Genomic DNA, 20,857 nt, shown 5'->3' with positions numbered 1-20,857 from the left:
CCTGTAACGAGCGGAGAGATGGGAAGTCAGAGAAAAAAAAAAAAAAAAAAAGAGGACGAATGAATGGTTGCAAGTTGCTCTTCTTTCTATTATTTACCTTGTCGCGCACGACGGGTTCCTCTATCGCGGCGAGGTTCTCCAGAGGCGACAGGAGGACGTGACCCCACTGAGGCCCTCCGACATATTCAACGAAGTTGCCGAGCTCCTCGCTGAGGGCTACAAGCACTTCATCCTCGTCCTCGACGGATTCTAGAAGGCTTTGGTTTCAGCTATAATTCTCGAAGCGCGTATATGGCCTGGTGCAAAAGGGAGCAGAGGAGCACTGACCGTCCAGAAACGGGATAAGCTCGTCGCGTGTGCGCTCGGGGCCCAGGGCGAGAGCAATGGTGGAGAGGCGGTGAATGGCATTGAGGCGAAGGAGAACATCATCGTGCTGTCGACACAGGAGATTAGTTGAGTGCCAGCTCCGTTGCGAGAAAGGCGTTTTGACGTAGGCGGAACGGAACAGACCAGGAGGAGGACTAGGGAGAAAAGGGAGGGGAATGGAGGGGAGAGAAGGGGGGGGGGGGAAGGTGGTGGACGCACCTTGAGCTCGTCGATGAGCACAGCGATAGGATAAAGCTCCTGGCTGACGTTCGTCTGTTCTGCCATGACGAGCGACGAGGGAACGGAGCACACGTCGAAAAAGTAACGGGACGGAGTCGGACGAGGGAAAAGTACTTTGTCTTTGGCGGTCAGAGTGGTCAAGCCAGCGATCGGGGTTAGATCGCGTGCAGAGTGATGCAACGAGGGTCGGTGCGGCGGCGGTTGTGGGTAATGTTTTGTGTGGGGCCTGGGGGACAAGGAGGATGAATTTGGGAATGAAGGTAGAGATACAGTGGGAATAAGGTAGTCAGTTGGCAGTTGGGTAACTACCTACGGGAGTAGACGACGGTAAATCTCCTCGACTCTGTCTGTATGTGCTATCAGAAAGAAAAAGGGTAAGGTAGAGAGGTTGATTGTTGGATAGAGAGGGGAGATAGAAGAAGGAATATGCAATAAGGGGCTGACCGTGCCGGATAATTATTCAGGTTTTGCTGTAGGCAGGGTCAGCAAGTGGAAAAGGGCAGGTGCAGGCGCGAGGCTGGTGATGATGTTAGGAGAGATTGGGTAGAGGGGGGGAATGAATAGGAGCAGCAGTCAAATATCTGCGAGGGGAGCTCAAAGTCGCTCATCCGCTGGGTGACTTGGTACAAATGGCACAATACGTGCCTAGGGAAGGTACAGAATTAAGATTGTACATGCAGACAAGGCTCAAGATTCAGGCATCGGTCCCACCTTGCCGGTGGGCGCGGGCCACTTTCTATTGTGGGCGGCCACGTGACCACCACCGCCAGCTAATCACGCAAGTGTCTATGAGCTTCAAGATTCGTCCGTCTTTCGCACAGAGAATGGTCAGATTCCCTGGCGCGAACATGTTTGGGGATTCAAATGACGTTGAATTTGCGGCAGCACTGTTCTCAGGCTCTTAGTCCTGATTGCCGCTGTGGACGGCATTCCTTGACTCCAAGTCGATTTTGCCCTATTTTCGGTACTGACGTACCTACCTTAATATACGGTAAGATACGGTAGTTGAGACGACCACCAAGTACCTACTCCGTGTTTCTATTCGACAGAAACCAATTGTCGCACAGTGTACCGAGTTGGGACGCTACCATGTTGACTCTTGAAGAAAGCATAAGGTTAAGGTAAGGTAGTGGGGTAAGAGGTACGGAAGTTCCTGAAATCCCATTGCCCCACCATCAACCATCCACTCCGGGTTTCGGCAGGCCGACGTAAGTACGGCTACCGCTAGCTGGACTGGACATTTTGGAATTTTGAGGAGTACGAAAGTACATACCTATTGTGACTCAGGCCAAAAAGCAAACAACCACATCCCGCCTAATCGTACTTTCACGACAGGGAAGTAAGTGCACCCACACAACGTCTAGGCGGTTTCGGCAACAGTCGATCGGTTCAGTTGTCAAGATGCCCACCATCGCCGTCAACAAGTACGATCTGTTCAAGGCCCTCGGTCAAACGTAAGTGTCGTCCCACCACCACAAAGAAGGGAGAAAGACTCCTCTATTCCACTAACCCCCCACCATGGGATGCGATGCCAACACGCCCCTCCTCCCCGCCTTCTTGAGCGAAAAGATGCGATTGTCTTGCCAGCCATAACCAACACCAACCCGCCAACCCCCTATTCCAATATCTACACTCTGCTGACTTGTGTATCTTCCTCTGATTTCCCTTCATACAGCTTCACGACCGAGGAATTTGAAGATCTCTGCTTCGAGTTCGGCATCGAGCTCGACGAGGATACCGAAAATGACGACCGTCCCGTGGTTGACGGCGTCCAGGCGCCGCCCGAGCTCAAGATCGAAATCCCCGCCAACCGCTATGATATGCTGTGCTTCGAGGGTATTGCGCTTATGCTCAACATCTTCAGGGAAAAGACGGCACTTCCAAACTACACCGTGGTGGCCCCCAAGGACCCCGAGACCCAGGTCATCACCGTATCTCCCGAGACCGCGCGAATCCGACCACTTGTGGCAGGCGCCATTCTCAGGAACGTCAAATTTACTCCGGAGAGCTATAACTCCTTCATCTCCCTACAAGACAAGCTGCACATGAACCTCGCCAGGCAACGGACCCTAGTCGCCATCGGCACCCACGACCTCGACACTATACAAGGCCCCTTCACCTACGAAGCCCTGCCTCCCAAGGACATCAAGTTCACCCCGCTGAATCAGACCAAGGAGATGGACGGCGAGGAGCTGATGCGCTTCTACGAGGGGGACAAGCATCTCGGCAAGTACTTGCACATCATCCGCGATTCGCCCGTCTTCCCAGTCATCTACGACAAGAATCGCGTCGTCTGCTCGCTGCCCCCCATCATCAACGGAGAGCACTCCAAGATCTCTGTCGACACAAAGAACGTTTTCATCGAGATGACCGCCACCGACACGACCAAGCTGCAGATCGTCTGCGACATGATGGTCACAATGTTCTCGCAGTACTGCGCTGAGCCCTTCACTGTCGAGCCCGTTCAGATCGTCTCGGAACACAACAGCATGTCCAGAGTCACCCCGACCCTCCGTCCTCGGACGATCGACGTCGAGATCGACTACCTCAACGCCTGCACGGGCCTCAACGAGTCACCCGAGGTCCTCTGCCGGCTCCTCACCAAGATGGCCTATGTCGCCAAGCCCTCTCCCAAGGACAGCAACCTGCTCGAGGTGTCCATCCCCGTCACCCGCGCCGACGTCCTGCATCAGTGCGACGTTATGGAAGACCTCGCCATCTGTCACGGCTACAACAACTTACCGCGCTCCTCGCCCAACAAGAGCGCCACCATCGGCGCCCCGCTCATGCTCAACAAGCTCGCCGACATCATCCGCGTCGAGGCTGCCATGGCCGGCTGGAGCGAGGTCATGCCCCTCATCCTGTGCAGCCACGAGGAGAACTTCGCCTGGCTCAACCGCTCCGACGACGGCACCACCGCCGTCCGTCTCGCCAACCCCAAGACGGCCGAGTACCAGGTCGCCCGCACCACCCTGCTCCCCGGCCTGCTCAAGACCATCCGTGAGAACAAGGGCCACTCGGTCCCCATCAAGATCTTCGAGGTGGCCGACGTCGTCCTGAAAGACGAGTCCCTCGAGCGCAGGGCTCGCAACGAGCGCCACTTCGCCGCCGCCTGGTGCGGCAAGTCCTCCGGCTTCGAGATGGTCCACGGCCTCCTGGACCGTGTCCTCCTCATGCTCCGCACCGCCTTCCTCGCCCACGACGAGGGGCTCACCCCCGCCAAGGGTGTCAACTTCACCGTCACCCAGGAGCATACCAAGCAGGATGGCTACTGGATCGAGGAGATTGACGAGCCCACTTTCTTCGCCGGCCACGCTGCCGGCGTCTTCCTCCGCCTTGACGGGAAGGAGGTTCGCATCGGCGAGTTTGGCATTTTGCATCCCACCGTCCTCGAGAAGTTCGATCTGAAGTACGTATCCTAACCACTCCGTCTACTCTTTCTCCTTCTGTCTCCGAATCCTGTTACAAACGTTAGGCAAAATCTGCGTTTGAGCTTTGAAACTGACTCGTTTATGTTTCCTAGATACCCCGTGAGTACGCTCGAGATCAATCTCGAGGTCTTCTTATAGAGAAAGAAAAGGAAAAAGGAAAAGAAAGAAAAAAACCCAATAAAGAGGAAGGAGACAAAACGCTAGGGTGATGATGATCATGACGGGTCCGAACTTTATAGAAGATGCGTGTCAGACAGGTTAGAGCTTCTGTTACAACACTTCCCAAAGACAATGAATCCATGGATGATCAACGATTATAAACAAACCACCATTGTCGGTCGTTGTAGTTTATCGCTAGTAGAGAACAGAGGAAAACCCACGGATCCGTGTCTCACTTCCACGAGATATTCGACTTTGCGAACGTTCCCTCGTATCACAACGCTGGTAATGACAAATCATCTATCCGGTACGCCATGTCCTTTTTCGCCTCACCGCTGTCCCAAATACGCTGGTTTCCATCCCACTTGATTAATCTACCCGTATACAGCAACAATCGTCACTCCGCAACGTTAAGGGGACGGAGTTCCTGTTCAGCACGCGCGGGAACTCTCGCTTCTTCCGGGCCGGGAGAGCTGCCCCGACCACCCATACTGCTCAACATGTTCACCCCCCTACGCAGAGCCGCAAAGGCGCTCGTATTGTCGGCTGACGCGCTCCGATGTAACGTCCTCGCGTTGTCGGGGGTGAGCGTCTCGTGGGCCGTCTCGACAGCCGCGACAACCGATTGGCTGGCAGGCAGACCGGGCGGCCTCGCATCGGTGATGTGGTACGTCGGCGTCCCCGCTCGGCTCCGGCCACGCGGGCCATCCGAGCCGAGATTGGCCATCGCCGAGGCTATGGACAGCTCGGCCGCCTCTGCAGCGTTGAGGTGGCTATTCATCTCCTCATCGGTCCGGTTGAAGACCTGATGCCACCAACGGATGCCGTCCAGCTTAGGGAACATGATCCTCTCGCGGCCCGGGACGTGGTCGTCGATGACGGGGTCGTAGTCCTTGTTGGTGAATTCGGCCCTCCTGGCAAGGAAGTAGTCCCAGACCGAGGAGGTTTTCTGCACGGCTTGCGCATCATGACGCTGCTTCTCCGAGTTATAAAGAAACGTGCCGTACTGACAAGAGTGGAGGTGATAAAGCAGGCGCCGAAGGAAACGCTCGTTGTACTCGAAGCGGTTGGGGAATTGCCGGATGAGCTGATACGCACAATCGAGAAATTGGTGGAAGACGGGGCTGACCATCTTGGGGACGGTAGCTTCATCGTTGGCAATCGACCCTGTCGCACCTTCGGCGGCCACGTCCAGATCGGCGGGGTCGTCTTTGCTCTGATTGAAGAAGCGCTTGGCATTCGCAATGGCATTCTGGAAGGCGTCGGCGCGGCCGTCGTTCTCGCCCGGTTGGATGGTAGATCCTGCCATGGCGTCCCGTTGGACGACGAAGCAGCTCTCGTGGCTCAGATGACCGGACCGCAGCCGGAACATGTGCCCGAAGGAAAGCCAGTCTTTTTCGACGAGATTAACGAAGCCTTCGATTGTGCGGAAGTAAGGGTCAAGCATGATCTGGCTCAGGGCACTGAGCTGACTGGTTCGATCCCAGCCGTCGGAGCAGTGAATGAGCACGTGAGAGTGGTAAATGCCGACCTGCCTGGTGATAAGGCTTGCCCCTTGCAGGACAGCCCTCGTGTGCTTGAGCCAGCCGCTGGAGGCCAGTAGATCTCGGTTCGGCGGCAGCGGGGAGATGTCGGCGTCCTTGATGGCCTCGACGACCCTGTTGAGTGAGTTTCTCATGACGTGGATGTTGTCGATGTTAAGAAAGATCTTCTTGGCGGCGGGATAACGGTCCATGGGCTCCGATCCCATGCCTTGCACTTGGTTGACTATGGCGTTGACGGTCGGTCGCGCGTCGACGATGAGATTGCGCTGCTGGGCGCCAAAAATGAGCCTCTTGCCGGTCTTCTCATCGTACATGTGGGGTGTGCCAGCGAGGAAGCTGTCTTCGAACTTCTCCGAGGTGGTCAGCTGCGCCTCGACAGCGTCGATATCGCTTGGCGGAGGTGGTAGGTGGTCATCATGGTCGGAGTAGGACGGTGAAGCTGAAAAAGAGGCTGCCACTAGCTTCTCGTCTTGGATATTGTTCTTCCGAGTGATGCCAGACAGAGGCTGGGCACTTCGAGTGATGGTACAGTTGTTGACCGGGTGCAGGTAGGTCAAGACGGGGATTCGACACCTTGAGCGGTAGTCTTTGGCGTACTTCAGCACGTTGTCGGAAATCGTCGAGGGAACAACCAGCATGGCCGGGTAGGTATCGCAAAAAGAATAGTCCTTATTGATCCAGGTGATGCGCCATCCCTTGTCCGGTAATTTTTCACTGATGCCCTGCCTGCGGAACTCTGCTTTGGGATCGTAATGCTCCCAGCCGTTGATGGCCTGCTCTGCTTTTGAAGGCCTGTGAGTGAAGGCGTATAGATTCTGGACAGTTCCTAGTCTGCATGTTCTATTCCTGATGAAGTCGAAAGCTTCACGCGCTGCCTTGTCATCGCCGAAGTTGAAGCACACGAACACATAGTCGCGACAGCGTAATCGTATCGAGCTTGGAATGCCTGAAGTAGCAGGGGTAGGACGGAGGGTGCAGAGTGATATGATGGGATATGTGATCCATGATTCGCGAGCCCTCGGAGGGGTCGTGGAGGTAGGAAGAGACTCGTCCTTTGGCTCTGGAGGCGGACAGGAGAAGACAAGGTGGAAATCGGTCAGGCGCAGGGTACCGTTCGAGATGATGCCGCCATTAATACATTGCACGTCGTCGAAGACCTAAGGAGGAAGTGGGTTACAAACACAAACACCCAAAGAAAGCCCGAGACTCCGATGATTCCGCATTTGCTAGCTGGCTGCAGAGACAGACAAACAGACATACCTTCCTGGCCTCCATGACGGCCAGTGCGCGCCTTTAGGCTGTAAGCTGTAAGATGAGGAGAAACGCTGTTGGCTGTTGGCTGTCGCTATCTCTGTTGTATCTGAATATGGAGGTCTATAGCCCACGTCCTCAGTCGCAGCGGGAGGGTAAATCGATCATCGTATGGTGGCAGCTGATGGGCTGTGTTTACTTCGTACTTTCGCGGGGCAGCGGGCTACTCCGTGCTCCATATACCTTACCTTATGTCCAGTCTACCTTACCTACCTTACCTTAGGTAAGGCAGGTAGAAGAGGTCAATACCTAAGGTACCTTATTAGGTAATACGGCATGAGAAGTGCCTCTACTCCTCATGATCCCATGATTGTCTTTCCCGCATTACTTCGATAGAGCATTTCGTTAGTCGGCTGGTTACATACTGTAGTTGTTATGCCTATACCCGGGCCCCATTCGCCAAGAAAAGTTCGACCAGCAAAATTCCCGGTGCACAGACCACCATAGAAAGTTGTCCCTAGGGCACAGGCGATTTTCTCAACCCACACAAGGAATTCTGAGCCGAGCTGCAGCCTCTCCCAACACCCAGCGACCGACGACGACATCACCTCGCCCTCTCGACACTTCACGCCCCTCCAATCGCCCATCTCTCCCGATCGACGTCGAGTTTTCGGACAAATAAGTCAAGATGGCTGTTCCAGGCACTCAGATGTAAGGATCTTCCTCTACGACTCTCGAGTTCTCTCTCTTCAAGCCCCCCCGCAAACCGATCACCATCCATTTGGTCGCGAACTTTTTCCCTCCCGGGGCCACCTTTCCCGCAGGATTCACACATGTTCCTCTGCCCAACCCACAGAAATACCAGCCCGACAAAAATGCACTTATCCTGTTGTTCGAATGTGTAGGCTAACGTAGCTATGTGTTTTCGTTTTCCCCGCGATATAGCTCCAAGCGCAGAAAGTTCGTCGCCGACGGCGTCTTCTATGCCGAGCTCAACGAGTTCTTTCAGCGCGAGCTGGCTGAGGAGGGCTACTCTGGCGTCGAGGTCCGCGTCACCCCGACAGTGACCGACATCATCATCCGCGCCACCCACACCCAGGAGGTCCTCGGCGAGCAGGGCCGCCGCATCCGCGAGCTCACCTCGCTCATCCAGAAGCGCTTCAAGTTCCCCGAAAACAGCGTCTCGCTGTACGCCGCCAAGGTCCAGAGCCGCGGTCTCTCCGCCGTCGCCCAGTGCGAGTCCCTCCGCTACAAGCTCCTCAACGGCCTTGCCGTCCGCCGTGCCTGCTACGGTGTCCTCCGCTTCATCATGGAGTCCGGCGCCAAGGGCTGCGAGGTCGTCGTCTCCGGCAAGCTCCGCGCCGCCCGCGCCAAGAGCATGAAGTTCACCGACGGCTTCATGATCCACTCCGGCCAGCCCGCCAAGGAGTTCATCGACTCCGCCACCCGCCACGTCCTCCTCCGCCAGGGCGTCCTCGGCATCAAGGTCAAGATCATGCGCGGTTCCGACCCCGACGGCAAGTCCGGCCTCCAGAAGAGCCTCCCCGATGCCGTCACCATCCTCGAGCCCAAGGAGGAGCAGACCGTCATCCAGCCCATGAGCCAGGATTACGGTGCCAAGGCCGCCCAGGCCCAGGCCCAGGCTGAGCAGCAACGGTTGGAGCAGGAGGGTGCCGCTGAGGAGGAGGCGCCCGCTGAGCCGGAGGCTTAAGAGATGCGGCTTTCCGACTTTGTTGTTACTGGGGAAGGAGGGAGGAGGGGAGGAGAAGAACTTTGACAAGCAGAGAGCAAACAAAAAGGGTCCTTGGGGGAGTGGGCTGGCTTTACTACCACAAATGGCGTCTTGATCTCATTTGCATCTCCCTTGCGGTAGAGGGAGTTTTTGGGAACGTCTTGGTTGCGGTCTGGCTTGTAATGATACACAAACCATATATGAGAGCAACGACGGACGTGGACACCCAATTTGCTTGTTTTGGTCCCTCGTATATCATGCGGCCCCCAGTTATGGAGTCAGATATGATCTGTGCTTACTGGCACACCTGCCTTTCCCATGAGAGTCCTCAATGCCAAGGCAAAGAGCTCTGGCAATCGTGTCTTGTCGGGATTATCTCTTTAACTGCAACTCAACTGACAACACATGTACTGTCTAATTATTGCCCGCAGCCGGCTATGCAGGCTTCTCCAAAAAAAACAGACAAAAGGTATCGTGACCCCTTTTCCCACAGGCGAGTCCGCTTCGCAACACCCTCTGCAAGTGGGTGAAGCCCGGGCAGTGTTTCCTTTCTCGGGTACTGCTTCGCATCGTGTCTAATCGTACAGAGCAAGCCTCTTCGCTTCCGAAGCGCTATGTGCAAGGCAAGGAAGAAAAAAAGGAAAAAAAGGAAAAAAAGGAAAAAAAGGAAAAAAAGAAAAAAAGAAAAAAAAGAAGAAGAAAAGAAGAAGAAAAGAAGAAGAAAAAAGAAGAAGAAAAAAGAAGCAGAAGCAGAAGCAAAAGCAGAAAGAGAAAAGAGCAGTAAAACCAAATGGTTTCTGATGAATCAAGCCTCCCCCATTACACGCCAAACACCGAGTCCGTGGTTATATATAATGCCAAGTCGGGAGAGTAACCAGACGAAATAGATCCCTGCATCTTTTCCCCTCGTTAAAGTTCCCAGGCCTGGGGCCGACAATCGTTGAACCTCCCCCAGAATCCCTTGCAAGGCATGTGTCTCGTGAAATTCAACCCTGCGCCGCTCAGCCAGAGACCCGCGGTTTGATCTTCCAATGATCTCTTCCCGGAAAACATGCAAACGTCAAATCGGACCTTCGTGGGAGAAAGGATAGCGAGCGCCATTGAGAAAGACAGCCAACCACCCGAAATCCCCCCTGCCCGACCCAGAACAAGGAAGCGAGAAGGGCGTAAGGCCCACAGGAGCGAGGAAACGGGTTACCTGTCGTGCGAGCGGCGTGTCTGCATCTCGATGCCCTCCTCATGGGATTTTGACTTTCCGTTTGCTCGGCCGTTCGGGCGACCCGTGCTATCTTCATCGCTATCCTCGGCAAGATCTGTCAGCCCGAACTCGGCACCGGCTTCTTCATCGTACGCTCTCATGAGGCCGGTGGTGTCTCCGTGGTGGCTGCTCATGCTGTGCCTGGGGTCGGTGCTGCGCCTTGCTTGCAAGCTCAGACGCGTTTGGATGCTGGATACCATGTCCGTCCCTGTGGCGTCGGGGCCTCCTTGGCCAGAAATCATTTTATGGCCGTACGGATCTGACCGCGAGAGATTTAGAAGGTAGACTCCGGTGAACGTGACCAAGAAGCCACAGAGGAGAGACAAGGTGGTGACGACGTCGGTGGTGTTGAATCCGCTGAAGAGGATGAAGGACGCACACAGCGTTGCTGTGGTGAATGTCACGTAGTAGAGGGGATTGACACTGCACGAAAACCCAGTTAGTTAGAAATCCGCCAGGTGGTCTCCGTCCACGAGAACATATCCGACGTTAGTTAGGTACACTGACATGTTGGTGGGGAAGTGCGCGAGAGCCTTGTTGAAATAGTTCATCTGTGTCAAGATGCAGACCGTGGTCAAGATCATGAAAACATAGGTGGAAGGGTGCGAGAACTGGTTATTCCCAGCCATCGTGAGCTTCAGGGCGATACCGAACGCCTTGACCGACATGACAGATATCGATCCCACCGTCGAGCAGATCGACAAGTAGATCAGGGCGTTCTTCCTCCCGTGGAGAGGGGCAATTTTGTAGATCATGACGACGGCGAAGATGGTAACAACGGTCATGTAAAGGAGAAAACCTGGCAAAAGAAGAAAAGAAAAAAAGTCAGCTCCTCCGTAGCCCATGTCCACGGCTGGGGGATGATCGTGGCAAAGGAAACGCACCTGGCTGAATGGCGTAGTGCAAGATCTGGTCGATCGTCTCGATTTCCTCGTCGGGGGGTGCGTGGAGCACGATGATGACGGCACCGATGAGGCAGATGGCACTTCCGAGTCTGCCCAACGTGCCCAAATGCTCGTTGAGAAAGTATGATCCAAGCACGGCGCCGATCAAAACCGAGAGCGCACCTAATGGTGTTACGAGAATCGCTGGCGCAAAAGCATACGCCGCAAAGTTGCATATCTCCCCAACGACCACTATCCCTGGTTGTCAGCATATCGTCGGGGTCATGGAAGAAATCATGCGCGCATACGTGTTGCGATGCCGGCCCACCAGATGGGGCTCTTTAGATACACAAAGCCGTCACCTTCAAACCCGTGACGTTCTTCCGCATGCAGCAGACCCTGCGGTGAAAGCGATTAGTGGATGGGACGCCGATTACGAACGAGGGACCGAGGCGAGGGGCGAGGTGGGCGAATCGCGACGGCCGACGGTGTAGTGTACCTTTTTGGTGATCACGAAGCTCACACCTGTGAGTTCAACCCAGATTAGCAGCCATTCTAACAGTAAACAGGCAACAGGCAACAGGCAACAGGAAAGGGGCAACATACCGATAGCTAAACTGGATGACATGGCCAGCGCCAGGCCGATGTATCTATTGAAGAAGCGTTCATCAGCTTTCTGGATCTTTTGTATGTCAAAAAAAAAAATACCCAAGATTCCTCCGCATATCGCAACGTACTTCTCCTCGAGCATCATGACGGACGAAAGAACAGCACAGCCAGGACTGCGCGAAAGTGACGGTGGGAGTTTGAGTTGGGGGTGCGCGATTATGGAGGCCTCGTAGATTGGTGGCAGAGCGAGTGTTGTGGTCGTAGAGGACTCGGCGAGGCTCGCGCCAGGCGAGAGTATGATGTGTGGGCGGATAGCGAGAGCGAGAGGGAGAAGGACCGTCGTCAAAACGGAATCATGGATTCTCAATTGGCGACCAAATCGGTTTCGTTCGGATATGAATACGGAGTGCAAACAAGTCGAAAATCGTTTGCAAGTTTAAGATTCGAAGCGCCGCCGAGGAAGAGAGCTCAATGTCGGAACAATCGGCAAGTCGCAGAGGGCGTCCAAGAAAGGCAACCGGCTCTTATCGAGGGGGGTTTTCAGAGGTGGAGGATGGCGGAGGGAAATGAAGATGTTTCGACCACAAACGCAGTAATTGGTGTATGGGGACAGAAGCGCTACGTAGCGTGATCTAGAAACCCAGTGGCTCCGTGGCTGGCCCCCCAGTTTCAGTCCTTGACCCCTGGCCATACGAGTACGTAACACGGAGACTCCGTACAAAGGTACAGTGCGGGTGTGCAAACTGGCACCCAATGTTATTAGGATTTCCAGGGGCCGGCCCCACACTTCCAGCCACCTCACCAACCACAGTCAATATCTAAGGTCCAGGGTTTACAGCTTTGAACGCTTCCTATTCGTCTCCGTATCTCATCTCCGTGTCAAGCCACAAAGGAACCCTCCGAAGTGGCTTTACGTTCGTATTTGGGCTTTTTACGGATACCTACCTAAATTTAGTACCTTACCTAATAAATGTACGAAGGACCCATAATTAGGCTTTTACCTTCGTACCAACTGATTCACGTCCCGACTGTGTTAGTCAGCATCGCGCCTCACGTGTATCACAGTCTAGTTGCTAACGAATTACATTTAAGCCCCCTCGAAACTCGAAAACATGCCAGTGCCTCTGCTCATCTTGTCGCCAGTCATGCCAGTCACGCCAGTCACGCCAGATACTGGTACTAGCCTTGTACATGCTGGTATGCCCGTCAAGATGGTGCCATTAGACAAAGTTGACAGGATCATGGCGCGTTCGATCCACGGACAGATTGAAGACATCCAGTCGTTGATACCCACCCACCACATCGTGATATTGCTTGCCCTCGATACAGTCCTCCAAGTCCATATCAGCGTAGAGGATGCCTTGTTCGCGCTGCAAGTGCTCCGTATCAACCTTGTTGCCCTCCTCGAACACGAACCCAGGCAGGAGAGCCCCGGTGGGATCCAGGAACATGGTCGCCCCGCGTTGCGACTGTTCGAGAGCCTCGCGGACGTAGTCAGCGGCACCGGACGCGATGGCGTCGATGGCATCTTGCCCGAGCACGCCGGCACAAAGAACGCCGAAGCACTTGGCCTCGAAGCAGTGGGCAGCCGCCCGCGTACGGTTGGCGGCGACGTTGTCATAGTTGGCCTTGTTCCAGGCGCTGCTCGAAGTCGGGGCGCCGTTGACGTCGTCGCCTTCGCCCGGGGCCGCGGTTGTTTTCGCAGCAGCAGCTTTGCCGGGGAGTCGGGTGGGCCAGATAGCCGGCCAGGTCGAGATGTGGAGTTGTTCGCCCTGTGCCATCATGGAATACCTGGCCAGCGGGTTCGTGTTCTCGCCGCAGATGAGGTTTCCGATCTTGCCGAACTCGGTGTCCGCTACCTTGAGCCCGTGGCCGTCGCCGGGCGACCACGTCAGCTTTTCGAAAAAGGTCGGCATCAGCTTCCTGTGGTGTACGAGGACGTCGCCGTGGTTGTCGATGAAGATGTTCGAGTTGAACAAGGTGGCGCTGCTGTAGCGGACTTTCTCCGAAAAGCCGACACTGATCATGACACCTAGTCTCTTGGCCTCGCGACGGAGGGCATCGATCTCCGGGCCGTCGGCGTAGATGGACTCGAGGGCCATGCGCTTGAAGAACTCATGGTTGTCGGTCGGGGCTCGAACAGAGCTCCATGCAGGGAAGGCCGCGATGTAAGTCTCGGGAAAGATGACGAGGTTGGCACCGTTTCCAACTGCCTCCTTCACCAATGCGAGGGCCTTTTTGGTTGTGTCTTGCGCTGATAGAAAGACCGGCGCGGCGTGGCACGCGGCTACTCTGATGTTTCGAGGCATTGTGAATGTGAATGTGAATGCGGGCGTATGATCTTGAATCTGTTGGATGAAGACTTGAGAGGATTCGTCGTAAGCTCTCTCCTTTTCTCTTCTCTCTTCTTTCTTTCTCTGCGGTGGTTGATAAGGTTTTCTCTCAAGTTTTCTCTTTGCTCTTTATTTCGCAACGTCGGTCATTAATTTGGAATCCGATTCATCTGCAGACGACAGACCAGACAGTGGAGCCGGGGGATGAAGAATGACCCCGCACTTGGAGCTGTTGCAACTCTGGTCCCGAGAATCTGGCTAGGCGTTTAGAGGTCGCAACGTGATAGATGCTCTCCTGCAGGGACTCGGAGCCAAGGTCGTCCAGCCAAGCCCGTGTTGAGGCACTATCTAAGCTTATCACGAGTGACTTGTGATTGGGTCATAGCTTAATAACGACTACCTACCTAGGGGAGCCACTTAATTACCCTACAACGTACACAAATGACCCGGTACCTCCAACGGGATTTGTTGGAGTGCCGGGTTCGTTCTCAGAACCCTGGGTGTGAACAGGTACTAAATGCAAGAGGCTAAGCGGTTAATAAGGCCAAGGCCAACAACCCCGGCACCGCTCCTTGTTCTTATTTGTCACCGAGTGTCTGACAGAGCTCCCCAAAAGTACCCCGGTAGGCCAGGTATCAAGACGGGACTAGCCATATCTCTTTTATCTTGATTCTGGTTTATCAGAGGGCCGGGGAGTAGAAGTGAGGGCCGATGCCGAGAGCTAGATAAGAAGGTCGAGCTTCAAGTTCGCGTCTTGAAGTCCACAGAAGCTCACCATGGTCTTATTGTTGTCTACAAATAGTCCAGTCTTTCTCGCGTTGTTTGGCAATGATCGAGACTGACAAGATCACTTCTGCCACGAGAATCCACCTATTGGTCTCTTGAAATCCTACAAGCCTTGTGTCGAAGCAGCCCGGAAACCTCCCAGACATGGGGGAAATAACGAAATTCGCCGATGTTGAACGTACCACACCCTCCGAGAGCATCGCGGAGGGTAAGGTGACTGGCGTTGCCGACGAGAGAGCCCGACAGCTTGCCCAACTGCCTGACCCTGATGAAGGGAAAAGCGACGAAGAACGAGCTGAGATTGTACGTTTCCATGTCCTGCGTTGTCGTGCCTAGCTTGGTCTTGCTTGCCATATACGGTCTGCGAATGCCTACTAACACCACCACCCACCGCCTTTAGGACCGCAAGCTTGTCCGCAAGATTGATCTCTGGCTCATCCCATGGCTATCCCTCCTTTACCTTCTTTCGTTCCTCGATCGGACCAATATTGGCAATGCCCGACTGGCTGGCCTCGAGCCGGACCTGAACATGACCGGTGCCAACTACAATATGGCTCTGTCCATTTTTTTCATCAGCTATGCTGCTTTCGAGCCCACGACCAACGCGTTGCTAAAGAGCGTCACTCCTCGCGTGTTCTTCACGGCGATCGTCGTCATCTGGGGCACCATCATGACCCTGATGGGCCTGGTGACCAACTATCACGGTCTCTTGGCAGCTCGCTTCTTCCTCGGCATTGCTGAAGCAGGCCTTTTCCCTGGTAAGCCATGAATATAACACATCTTTTTTTGCGCTGCTCTCGTATATAGCAGCAAAGAATACTAATCAAGCAAAATACACCAGGTGTGAGTTACTACTTGTCCTACTGGTACAAATCATCCGAGGTCGGGCTCCGAATTGCCGTCTTCTTCTCCGCCGCCGCGCTGGCAGGTTCATTCGGAGGCCTGCTGGCTGCTGCGATTGCCAAGATGGATGGTATCGGAGGCAAAGCCGGCTGGGCGTGGATCTTTATCCTCGAGGGAGCCGTGACCGTGTTCTTCGGCCTCCTCTGCTGGCGTATGGTATTTAACTGGCCCGCGACGGCTCGCTTCCTTTCGGAGGAAGACCGTATCCGCGTGCAACGACGTATCATCAGCGACCGACAGGGTGCGACGGCCGACCACTTCGACAGGCGCCATATCTGGGCCGCGCTGCGCGATTGGCAGTCGTACGGCTACATGTGCCTGAATGCGGGCTCCCTGACTCCGATCTACGCCTTCTCCCTCTTCCTCCCTACTATCCTTCGTGGCATGGGACACCAGGGAACCACGGCCCAGTTGTTGTCCGTGCCTCCCTATGCCCTGGCTTCCATGACCACCGTTGCCGTGGGTTACATTGCGGACAGGACGCGACAGAGAGGCCTCATGAGCATGATCTGCGCCGTGGTCGGCATGACGGGTTTCGCCATGATGCTTGGCTCTAACACTCCCTCGGTTAAATACGTCGGTACATTCCTCGGCGCCGCCGGCGTGTATCCCACATGTCCCAATACGCTCTCCTGGACCGTCAATAACACCGAAGGCCCTATTAAGCGCGGAATCGTTGTCGGCCTCGTCGTCGGATGGGCCAATCTCAACGGCATCGTCGCGTCGAATATCTACCTTGTCAGGGAAGCACCGCGTTTCTGGACAGGTCATGGCGTGGTGCTGGGTTACCAGTTCTTCTTCCTGTTCTGTGCCTCGGCCGTGATGCACATTTGTCTCAAGACCACTAACAAGCGTCGCCGCGAAGGCAAGATGGACGCCCAGTGGGAGGCCATGTCGCAAGACGAGAGGTACATCGCTGGCGATAAGAGGCCAGACTTCGTCTACGTCACTTGAGCGGAACCATGCGCAGGGAATCGTGTTCAAACTGGATGGGGATCGGAACTGGTTTACGAGATTCGGGGGAGGAAAACACTCCTAAAAGGTTATATGCTAGTAAGGTACGGTAAGGTAGCTTTTTCAGTTTATACGAAGTACTGGTACAGTGGAGGGAGACCAGGAAATCTTGAACAGTCGCCAGCTTTCGAGAGAAGTCATCGTCAGCTCTCCTGGCAGGACAGCCGGGCTACCTATAGCACACATGAATTTATTCTTAATACGGCCTTGCGTCCTGTCCGTCTTTGAATGTTTTGTGGTTACTTATACAGGAGCAGACGACTACGGATGTCTCCATTCTTACCAAAGCCTCGAACAGCACTGGGGAGTGACTCGGAGTTCCGTCTCCCTACGACTACACTTACTCCGCACTTCGTACTTCTCCACATCTCGAAGAGTGCACGGTGCTCATTTGGAGCATATCGTCAGTCGGGGAAGCCCGTGTCCACTCCGCGGTCCAATGGGGACGTCAGCGGATGGGCGAGGCCCATGGGGTAGTCCCACCCGGAGGCCAGAACTAGCTCCGAGGCTGTTAGGTACATCCACGTGCTTCATGCATGTTGGCCAGCGACGGGATATCACAGCGCATGGTGGACATCAGATCAGATTCCTAGCTTCAGTCAGGTAGGTGTATTAGATATTTGATCGACTTGATGGGATTCGAGACAGCCAATATCCCATGTCGTAAATTACTTTGTACTTTTCCCCTGTGATTGGAACCAAATAAAGTATGGATCAAAATCAGCAAGCTACCTTACCTTATTCTTCTGGCAAAAGTAACTTGTCTCTACCTATTTCGGTGGACAAAAAATATAAACCACAAAAAGGTCCCCCAAACCCGTGAGGCTCTCCATTCAACAAAACAGACTCGGTGGAATTCCTCGTCACAGTCCAAGCACGGTTTGCGCCTTTGTCTTGTCAGGCCTGGTCTCCAGGAGTCTGGCGTCCCACGATCTCCAAGTCTTGGAGCACCACTCGCTGGCTGTACCAAAGCATATGTAGCCTCCACTCCCTATTCTCCACGAAAGCCGCAAATCACGACTCCCTCCTTGAGCTCCAGACTCCATTCAACGAAGCAGTGCAAATACCGGATACGCCAAGACGAAGAAGAAGAAAAAGCAGAAACGTCATACCCTCCCGGCCGCATTGATCACAAGCACGTAAGTGCCTATCTGCGCCTCTCTTTTTGGTGGCCACTTTTGCGCCGTACGCCGTCTCCGAGGGCCTAATGCCCGGGTATCGGATGAATAAAAACTTGCCAAACTAATGTAATGTACGACGGGTCGTAGCGCTAGGCCGCCGGCTGTCATACTACGAAGAAGCATGGAACTCGTTCCATGCGTCGCATGACGATTGCTGGTGTCAGTATTTCTGATCGAAGTCGGACCCTACCTTGGTAAATTAGAGCCCTTACGCCAGGGTTATTAGCTTTGCTGCAGTTATGACACTCGGTTATGTCATTTTGAAATCTTTGTCGGAGTCTTCCCTGGCGACCAAGCGGCTGCCTCAGGACGCAGGGGGACGGAAAAAACGCCGAATGTCGAATGGTCGGGGTCTACAAAATGGGGTTCGGACTTGGGTCAATGTAAGTATGGTTAGTCAGGGAATGGGCGAAAGAAGGGTGTCGGCAAGATGAAGCTTAAGACCGCTGACGCTTGACATCTGCACCGGTGTCAGTCCCAGAAGATCCACATAGAAAGAGTGCTTGAGCCAACTAACCTTGCTCGTCCTCTTCGCCGAGCGTGTCGTCCTCCTCCGATCTAGGCCGCTTCCCGGTTACCGACGCGGTGTCATGGAGTGTCTCCTCGTCATCCCCTTGACCGGGGTAATCTCGCCAGTCGATTTCTTCCAACTCATCATGACGAGTCTCCCGCGTGGAAGGCGATGGATGATCATGGAAGTCGTCGCGGGATAGGTCGGCGTTCAGGTCGATACCGGCCCCGAAATCTTCCTCGTCGTCGCCGTTCAGGGTTGCGGTAGCACTAGATACCGGGCTTACCCTACTTGCAGCATCATTGTCGAGTCCTGCTGCCACTGCTTCTACGGTCGTGGTGTCTTCGTCATCGCCTGATACAACTTGCTGCTCTCTATCATAGGCGACATCATCCGTCTGCATATCGGTGGGGTTGAGGAAATGTGCAGTCTCAGAGACTAGGAAGGTCAGGTCAGTATTGCACAGGAGATGCAAAGGTGTATAGGGTGTAGGAAGCGAAATGGCCGACTTACCGTCATATGCCGAAGCCAGCTCAACGACCTCTCTGCTCTCATCCAATGGACCTTCGGCAGTATTTGCCTCCGGCGCCTGGGAAGATGCTAGTTCATCGGGCATGGAAGTCGCAGCATGAACATCATCGTCCGTGGGTTCCGAAGCACCAGTTTCAGCAGCACCCACGGCCTCCAAATCTTCGTCAACCACTTCGTCACCTTTGCTACTCCTCGCGTCATCGAACTCTTGCTCCAGCCCATGATCCAGAGTATAGCTTGGGTCAACTTCACCGTCATCTCCATCGAGTTGTTCAGCTTCATCCTCAACGCCCTCAACAACAACCTCCACCTCGCCTTCCACTTCATCTTCGACATCATCTCCAATTTCATCGTCGACCTGCATGAGGGCCATCCCAGGGTCCTCATCGCTGCTATCCGCATCCCCCGAGTCGTGACCCTGAGGTTGGAAAGAACAGCACACCTCGTCAATGTTCTTTCCTTGGTACGCATCTTCGATCAAGGCATGCCATCTCTTGGCTGTTCGAGGCCGCGTGAGCAGGTAGCAGTACATGGGTCGGGAGGCTTCAGGGTCTTTGTTCTTCACGAGGGTGTCGAAAATCTGGAGGATGCCACCAAGCGTAATCTCCGAGAACTCATCAGGCCGGCACGTCTAGGTAAAGCAAGTTAGATGGAGGAAGAAAACAAAAGAGAGAGAGAGAAAAGAAAGCAAGAAACCGAGTGAATGAAAAGATTCACATACCTCGGCAAATTCAAGTCCGAGCTCGTCGACCTGGAAGACGAGCTCGTCGACGTCGCTTAAATCGTTGCCCAGTTCTCTTCGAAAGCTGGCGATCAGCTCCTCCATTTTGCATTGCAGCAAACTCAGGTCATCAAAAAAGCACTCTCTGCCCTCGCTACCGGGGGAGTGGTAGAACAAAGGGTAGTCGGCCCCACGCCACGAAACCGTGATCATGGGCATATCCACTTCTCCGTCCTCGGGCGTGTGGAGAGACCCAGTGGAAGATTCGCCATACTGAATGTCAGCATCGTCGTCTTGATCCTCTGCGGGATAGATCTCCAGCCCATCGCCGGTTCCATCGAAGTCCTGCATAGATTCATCGCCATATTCCCGGCCCTCAGAGTCGGATGCATTTTCCACTGGCATGCCGCCGTCATCCCCTGTGTCTGGGATACTACCATGGTCCTCGCCGAGTTGGTTGACCTCGCCCAAGCCATCATCGTGTTCTTGTTTCTTCTCAGACTCAGTATGATCAGGGGCGGCCTCTTCGTAGTCAATCTCATGTTGACTATCATCACCTTGCTGTGAAGATAGGACCGTGGCCGAGGCATCTGCAACTGACTCGGGATCTTGGGTTTCCTCATCTACTAAATCATTAGGGGACAAATGTCCAGCGCCATCATCCTCGTAGGTATCGTCAACAGTCTCGCTATCCGCGCTGGGCTGTTTCGGCGCTTCGCTTTCGCTCTGTTCGTTATCCGGGTGGGAGTTCTGCGCGACATTCATCTCTTCCTCTGGACCAACACTTTTCAACTGCTCCTCATCCCATGTTATCACCGGTTCTTGAGAGTGTTCGCGTTTTGGTTCAATGACTGATGGAGCTGGGACAGACGCATCATCGACAAGGGCAGAAGTCTCAGCTAAGACAGCATCGCCATTCATGGGGGGCTCAACAGTAGAATCTGCAACCTCAAATTCGGATGTGGCGATCACGGTGGTTGACTGGAATATGGCACCAGGTGCTTGTTCCGCGAAGTTGGGAGCATCACCAGCCGAAAGGTTTGCATCGAAGCTCGAGATGTTGCTGGCTGCCTTGATCGGAGAGGACTCTGGGGCCTCATCTTCGGAGTAATCAATATACCCATCGTCCATGTGACTTTCGAGGCCATCTACAGGCGCAGACAAATCGAGACTCATATCTCCATCGGGCACTTGTAATGTCGTAGACATGGTTGTCGGCTCTGTTCGTAGGCTTATCGGATGGCAGAGTTACAGTAAGGAAAGGGAAAAGGAAGAAGGAGAAAAGCAAAGTCAAATCCGCGTGGCCGTGGTTGGGTAAGTCGCGGCCAGGTAAGCAGAGGCGGTATCCAGGGTACAATCGGTTCTGGCTGGCGAACCAGCTTAAGGCAAATAAGGTAGCCGCA

The 20,857-nt window shown here is 54.4% G+C and overlaps 8 protein-coding genes across 8 annotated transcripts in view; 3 read left to right on the top strand and 5 right to left on the bottom strand.

Moving 5' to 3' along the window:
* SODALDRAFT_338179 (protein phosphatase PP2A regulatory subunit A) overlaps window positions 1-651 on the bottom strand; it is a gene marked incomplete at both ends in the record, with an annotated part of 2,807 nt that extends 2,156 nt beyond the window's left edge. The window contains 3 exons of the mRNA XM_028612752.1: window positions 98-249; window positions 328-433; window positions 586-651. Of these exons, the coding sequence (XP_028468155.1) occupies window positions 98-249; window positions 328-433; window positions 586-651 (324 nt within the window). The remainder of the gene's footprint in view (window positions 1-97; window positions 250-327; window positions 434-585) is intronic.
* A 1,247-nt stretch (window positions 652-1,898) lies between these two features.
* On the top strand, window positions 1,899-4,464 carry SODALDRAFT_330061 (phenylalanyl-tRNA synthetase). Its single transcript, XM_028611114.1, has 3 exons — window positions 1,899-2,060; window positions 2,282-4,015; window positions 4,130-4,464. The coding sequence occupies exons 1-3, from the start codon at window positions 2,008-2,010 to the stop codon at window positions 4,173-4,175; spliced, it is 1,833 nt and encodes a 610-aa protein (XP_028468154.1). The 5' UTR covers window positions 1,899-2,007; the 3' UTR covers window positions 4,176-4,464.
* SODALDRAFT_306551 (myotubularin) lies at window positions 4,135-7,187 on the bottom strand. The gene is made up of 2 exons (XM_028609043.1): window positions 7,001-7,187; window positions 4,135-6,897 (listed from the first exon to the last, which is right to left on the bottom strand). The coding sequence occupies exons 1-2, from the start codon at window positions 7,013-7,015 to the stop codon at window positions 4,594-4,596; spliced, it is 2,319 nt and encodes a 772-aa protein (XP_028468153.1). The 5' UTR covers window positions 7,016-7,187; the 3' UTR covers window positions 4,135-4,593.
* SODALDRAFT_356317 (ribosomal protein S3) lies at window positions 7,107-8,702 on the top strand (the record flags this gene model as incomplete). Its single annotated transcript, XM_028613897.1, has 5 exons — window positions 7,107-7,160; window positions 7,422-7,480; window positions 7,543-7,702; window positions 7,848-7,882; window positions 7,937-8,702. 5 exons carry the CDS (start codon window positions 7,107-7,109, stop codon window positions 8,700-8,702), a joined length of 1,074 nt encoding a protein of 357 aa, XP_028468152.1.
* Window positions 8,703-9,465: 763 nt separating this feature from the next.
* SODALDRAFT_330057 (ichthyin) lies at window positions 9,466-12,028 on the bottom strand. The gene is made up of 7 exons (XM_028611113.1): window positions 11,603-12,028; window positions 11,472-11,515; window positions 11,365-11,390; window positions 11,174-11,264; window positions 10,866-11,117; window positions 10,489-10,780; window positions 9,466-10,404 (listed from the first exon to the last, which is right to left on the bottom strand). The coding sequence occupies exons 1-7, from the start codon at window positions 11,617-11,619 to the stop codon at window positions 9,918-9,920; spliced, it is 1,209 nt and encodes a 402-aa protein (XP_028468151.1). The 5' UTR covers window positions 11,620-12,028; the 3' UTR covers window positions 9,466-9,917.
* A 350-nt stretch (window positions 12,029-12,378) lies between these two features.
* On the bottom strand, window positions 12,379-13,980 carry SODALDRAFT_330056 (nitrilase). The gene has a single exon (XM_028611112.1). The coding sequence runs from the start codon at window positions 13,781-13,783 to the stop codon at window positions 12,695-12,697; it is 1,089 nt and encodes a 362-aa protein (XP_028468150.1). The 5' UTR covers window positions 13,784-13,980; the 3' UTR covers window positions 12,379-12,694.
* A 540-nt stretch (window positions 13,981-14,520) lies between these two features.
* On the top strand, window positions 14,521-16,717 carry SODALDRAFT_290507 (MFS general substrate transporter). The gene is made up of 3 exons (XM_028608643.1): window positions 14,521-14,896; window positions 14,994-15,351; window positions 15,435-16,717. The coding sequence occupies exons 1-3, from the start codon at window positions 14,738-14,740 to the stop codon at window positions 16,448-16,450; spliced, it is 1,533 nt and encodes a 510-aa protein (XP_028468149.1). The 5' UTR covers window positions 14,521-14,737; the 3' UTR covers window positions 16,451-16,717.
* A 1,254-nt stretch (window positions 16,718-17,971) lies between these two features.
* On the bottom strand, window positions 17,972-20,820 carry SODALDRAFT_94255 (hypothetical protein). The gene is made up of 4 exons (XM_028615802.1): window positions 19,455-20,820; window positions 18,716-19,364; window positions 18,209-18,640; window positions 17,972-18,151 (listed from the first exon to the last, which is right to left on the bottom strand). Exons 1-4 carry the CDS (start codon window positions 20,661-20,663, stop codon window positions 18,129-18,131), a joined length of 2,313 nt encoding a protein of 770 aa, XP_028468148.1. The 5' UTR covers window positions 20,664-20,820; the 3' UTR covers window positions 17,972-18,128.
* Between the last annotated feature and the right edge of the window lie 37 nt (window positions 20,821-20,857).

The sequence above is a fragment of the Sodiomyces alkalinus genome (genome assembly GCF_003711515.1).
Source record: "Sodiomyces alkalinus F11 unplaced genomic scaffold SODALscaffold_2, whole genome shotgun sequence".
Taxonomy (NCBI): Eukaryota; Fungi; Ascomycota; class Sordariomycetes; order Glomerellales; family Plectosphaerellaceae; genus Sodiomyces; species Sodiomyces alkalinus.
The sequence above is the reverse complement of the archived record's forward strand: the minus strand, read 5'-3'. Positions and strand labels throughout refer to the sequence as shown.